This window comes from Merops nubicus, unplaced genomic scaffold (genome assembly GCF_000691845.1).
Source record: "Merops nubicus isolate BGI_N331 unplaced genomic scaffold, ASM69184v1 scaffold44186, whole genome shotgun sequence".
NCBI lineage: Eukaryota > Metazoa > Chordata > Aves > Coraciiformes > Meropidae > Merops > Merops nubicus.
The window spans coordinates 288-5,760 of NW_008613805.1; the positions used below are offsets into that span (position 1 = coordinate 288).

Sequence of the window (5,473 nt, forward strand, 5' to 3'; positions counted from 1 at the left end):
TTCCCTGCACTCCCTCCCCCTCCTCACCTCCCAGCACACCGGACCGAAGAGTCCCAGCTGGGGAGCTGCTCTGCTGCCCCTCCAGCCCAGTCTTTGGTGACCTGCCATCCCATCTACAGTCTCTTGCCAGAGCTTTGGAGTTTCCATCATTTTCCTGTCTGTCTGTCTTGCCTGCTACAGGTCTCCGTGGGGAATAAATAAATCTCAGGCTGAGCAGAAACACGCTGAGAATTAGGATATTTCACGCTGACTGCTGCACTCCTGCCTTGTCCAGTCCTCACATCCAGCTAGGTGTGAGGAAGGGACTTCAAAGAACTGAAAAATAAAATTGCCCCTGCATGTTTCCATGCACCGAAGCACTTAGAAGCCAATTTGCTCTGGGGATTTGTGACCAAAGCTCCCTGTCAGCTCCTGTGGGATGGATTCAAAGATCTTTCCTACTCTAAACCCCCAAAGGTGGCATGGAGCAAAGCCACGTCTGGGAACGCACGTCAGAGAGGGGAGAACTGGAGCTTTCACTTCCCTTTTCTTTGTGCATCTGCTGCTTGCCTGTGCTGTGGGGCATGCTCCGTGCTGCATCTCCAAGGCAGAGCAACAAAGGGCACGTTTGCAGCATGCATGGACATGGCTGCCTCCGTGGCAAGTTTGGTTGCCTATCCTGCACCTCCAACCACCCTGCCTTTGAAGGCAGCTTCTGCACATCCACGTTTGAGCTATAGCTAAAAGCAGCAGCTGAGCTGGGACTCAGAGCAGGGGAGGGGAGCTCCCAGGGGAGGCACAGACACCACTAGCCCCATGGAAACCACACCTCCTAGAGCCAGGAGAAGTGCTGGAGCCACAGCACAGCATGGAGTGCTGCCCCTGTACATGGTGAGACCAGAGTTTGTGGGTATGGAGAGGGACACTCAGCCAGCACAGTCCAACATTCATCCCTGATGGCCTCCCTGCTGCTTTCAGTTCCCCAGACACCTGCTCTGCAGTGTCAGCTTAATCTCTGCCATTGAGATTAAATGGGCACCAGCAATTCACAGTTGTGTGGCTCTCCTAGGATCCTGCTCAACGAGCAGAACTGCAACATGCAGGGCTCCCTATCCACACTGAGCAGGCACTGCCTCCAGACCACAATCACCTCAGCTACCTGCCCTTCAGCCTCACCCAGACCCACATGGGGCTTCAGGAGCCATGGATTCAAGAGCCTAAATGGAGTTAGATGCTGAATAGCAGGAATAATAAGCTCTCATAATCTAGAGTGGTTACAAACTCCACTGTCCCCACTGAGGAGAGTGTCTGCATATGGCAAAGGGACTGTGCAGCTCTTTTGACAGCCCTGCCTGGCCACAGTGTGCTGCTAGCTTCACCTGTACCAGCTCCTTGGGATTTCTGAACTTGCAGTAGCCTCTCTGTAGCTGCAGCAGGACACAGAACAGCTCTGTGTATGAAAACACTGCCTGACCTCCCAGTGCTCTCCATGCTCTCCACATGTAGATGCAGAGTAGACAGAGCTGCTGCACAACATGAGTTTTGCTGGGAATGAAACTGTGAAGAGCTTCTCCTGATCTCGTGCAAGTTAACAGGGGTTAGACATCTAAGACTGATTAGCTGTACACTTCATGGTTAACTCCTCCCCATCCCACCAACAACTTCAGTTTTTAGCAAGCTGCTCCTGTTGCTTACACATGTGTGAATCCCCTGTCCAGCCACACAAAACTCCATGACTTGGAGACAAGCAAGGGGGTGGGATGCAAACACATGTGGTGATTGTGGCAGTAAGACCTGCAGCCTGGTTTCTGTGAGTGTTTCTTGGTCCTAAAAGAAAGCACAGTAGAGCTCCAGCTGCTCAAAGTGTGAATCCAAATCCCCCAACATAAACAACTCTGTGATACCTGATGGCTCATTTGCAACACAGAGGAAATGGCATCTCTTTTACTTCTTCACATGGCACTGGAGTGTGAACTCACCAGCACTGGAGAAAGAGCAGTCCCTGCAGAGTCATCACACGAGTGCTCCAGTATCCTGAACTACCCAATTCCCAAAACTCATCAGTAACAGCTTCTGTCCTGCACAGAGACAAGAGGCAGCTCTGCAGGAGGTACTTACACCACTCATTTTTGTCCCCTTCATGCCTGTGTCACATGTTTGGATGTTAGATAATCAAAAATTACAGCCCTGGCAGTCTATGGACAAGATAAATGTTGTTTTTCCTCATGTTAGGGTATTATTCCAAGCTGCCTCTCAGACATTGCAATAAACACTCTACCTAAACTAGGTTGGTTACAGATGTCCAGGTAGTATTGTACCAGCTGGCTGTGAGCTCACCAACCTGCCCCAAAACACTGGATAAATATTATCTGTAGCATCATTCAAGATGCACAGGGGCCACTCAAGACCCCCACACATATCCAGCCTGTGCTCTGCATCAGCACAGGCACAGCCAGGCTGGGACAGCTGAAAAGTTCTCAGATGGGCCTTTTCATGTTATGAAGCAGAAGTAGCTCACAGCATGCCTGACAAGGGAGGTTAAGGTTATAGGACAGCAGGGAGCTTTGCTGAAGTCTAAATACAAGTCTGGATGCAACACTCCCTCCCTAGGCATCAGTAACAGGCTATTGGCCACAGAGGTGTATTTAGAAGCTGGCCAGAATCTCAGGAGCATGTGTCTAATACCCATGAAGTACTGGGCAGCTGAGCCAGTCTGTGCTCCTCCAGCCCAGCAAGCTACTGACCTGCTCCTGGGGAAAGTCTCAGCAAGTGAGGGGTCTACTTGTGAAGGCCATGAAATCTCTTCACTCCCTTGCAGCCTGCAGGTGCTCTGAAACAAAGCTAGACAGTGAGAAAACTCAGGGTCCCTTCCCCCACCACCCCTGAAAGCTATCAGCAATAAACAGCAAGCCTGGGGACCCTGAGGAAGCAGAAACTCATAGACCTGAGCAGCAACAGATCTGATGGGACCTGCTAGCACTCCCCAAAGATGTGTGCTGAGTGCTCTGGAAAGCAGGTATTTTTCCTTCACCAAGAGAACAAACAGTTCCTTGGAGCCATTACAGACACAGAAGACAGAGAAGGAATACAGCATGCAGCAAACAAGCACAGACTGGTTTATAAAGCAGAATTTTGTCCAGAGGCATGGGTAAAGGTCTCCTAGTTCCATCTGCTCTGATGTGTCTCCCTTGGTACCCATTCACCTTTGTCTACTCGCTGCATAATGTCTCCTTTGAAACCCCACCACAGCCTCAGAAGAGTCTTTCTCACACCAAAACTGGTGCTGTTTTCTTCAGACACCTCCTGAAAAACCTGTCTATGCTGGAAAGCCTTTCAGCTTAAGCACTCTCATGCTGCTCCAGGCTTGGTGAAGTCCCCTTGCTCTGACACCTGTGCCTTGGGAGTTTGGTGGAAGTGGGGCAATGTCATTTGTCTGACACACTGCCTCGTGTGCCATTAACCCTCTGTGATAACAACAGCCGTGCTGGCAGGACATTGGCTCGCTGGAGATAAGAACAGTCGCTGTGTGGATCATAGCTCAGCACTTGGATTAGAGAGACCAGCACGTTATTTCCCCTCCGGACTGTAAATTGGGAGCTCCCTCTGCAGACCTGTCCTGCTCCTGCAGTTTCAATGCAGGCAAAATGCCATTTCTGCCACTTGTCCTGTCCCCAGACATGGGGGTCCTGGTGTCCTGCATGGGTCCTGCTGTCACTGCCCAAGGAGAGGGCACAGCTGGAGCACACAACACTGTGGTGCTCTGACACACAAGAAACTGCTTCTCCTCAGTGCAGTGAAAGCAAAAGGGCAAGTAAGCAAGAACATACAGTATGGGAAGTAAGAAGGTTGGGTTAGAAGTCCCTGTGGGGCCAGGGAACTCAGCAAGGCAACCCCAAATCCACTGCAGAAGTGGGCAAAGAAGATCCCAAGAGCAAGCATTGCATCCCACGGCCTTGCTGAAAGGAGGAGACAGCAAGCCCTGAAAGCTCGTTGCCAAAGCAGTGCTGCTAACCCAAGGCCAAGCAGTTTTCTGAACCAGGCAACTGCAGATGCAGGGCAGTAAGCCCAGTGTCCTCTCTAGCAGGTTCTCCACAGCTTACTAATTAGAGCTCAGCACAAAATCACTGCCCTCTGTTCCTGTGCAGGGTGTCTGTGTCCCTAATCAAGTCTACCAGATGCCCCAAGGCGAGATGCCCTGTACAAAGGTCATGTTTGTTTTGAGCATGTGATGTTTAAGAGGGCAGCCAAAGGGAAAACAGACAACAGAAAACAAAACCCAAGGTGTTCAGCTTTAGTGTGTTTAATACTCAATCTACAGATGCCATAACCCAACGCCAAACTGAGGCTGCAGGAGGAGTACACAAACACTTGTTGCTGAAAGATGAGAAGCGTCCAGGAGAAGAACATCAGCAAAGGTGGTTTCCAGAGGGATGCTGCTGGAAGGGCTGGAGGCTCAGAGCTCGGAGGGAAAGGCTTGCTTCAAAGTGAACATGACAAAGATCATCTCTTCACATTGCTGGTGGGTCCCATATTCGAAGAGGCAGGAGAACAAGGGTGAGCCATCTGGCCCAACCCCCATGTACTGCAGATCCGAGTAAGCACACAGGCCCTTGAAGAGGATGCTTGGCTTTGTCCAGTGGGCTGGATTTAAAGGGCTTTTGTTCAGGTAAATTCCTAAATCTCTTCGACCTCTCGGGTCTGTAGGATGAGAGTAGAGCAACCAGCTATCCCGACACCTGGCATTAGGGGGAGGTGGGAAGGCAGTCACACTGCCATGACATCCAGAGGGAGGTTCCACCAGCGTCTCGACCCGTTGGCCTCCCTCAAAGTCCACCCCGTGGTTGTAGCTGACGGCCTGGACTCTGGCCCCCCTGCTGCTCCTGGCGTTGCAGTAGAGGACCCTCCTGCCACACGTGTGCACCTCTGCCACCTGGCACTCCACGGCGCTCTCCTCCCCCACGAAGTTCCCCATCCGCCACGTGGCCCCGTGGTCGGAGCTGATGAAGCAGAAGGCGTGAGGGGTGGGGTGCTGCTCTGGCTCCAGGATCCTGTAGGCGTAGGCAGGGATCACCAAGCTCCTGGCCTGGTCCTGCAGCTGCAGCCCGTGACCGGGCCCCACGGCAAAGGTGGCCCAGTTGTTGTACTGGGTGCTGGTGGCAGCCTCGGTGAGGTCCCGCGCGGCGCTCCACGTGCGGCCCTGGTCCCTGCTGCTGACGGAGCAGAGACGTACCACGTTGGTCTTGGTCCTGAGCTGGTGCTGCTCAGAGATCTTCCCTGGGACAGCTATGAAGAACAGGATCAGCTCCCCCGAGACCTCATCGTAAACAGGACAGGGGTTCATGGAGCGGTGGCCCCTCAGCTGCGCGCTGGCAATGGTCTCCATCCTGCTCCACTGCCAGGGCCGGGGGGAAGGGAGAGAAGAATGAAACACACTGTTACAAATGATCCATGCTACCCTGGAGTAGAAGTAGAAGTTACAGCAAGGTCCTGCCTC

The 5,473-nt window shown here is 52.5% G+C and overlaps 1 protein-coding gene across 1 annotated transcript; it reads right to left on the minus strand.

The window, feature by feature from the left end:
* Window positions 1-4,432: 4,432 nt before the first annotated feature.
* Window positions 4,433-5,371, minus strand: NEU2 (sialidase 2 (cytosolic sialidase); the record flags this gene model as incomplete). The annotated part of the gene is made up of 1 exon (XM_008941999.1): window positions 4,433-5,371. A coding segment is annotated over one exon (939 nt), but the record flags the coding sequence as incomplete, so codon positions are not given.
* Between the last annotated feature and the right edge of the window lie 102 nt (window positions 5,372-5,473).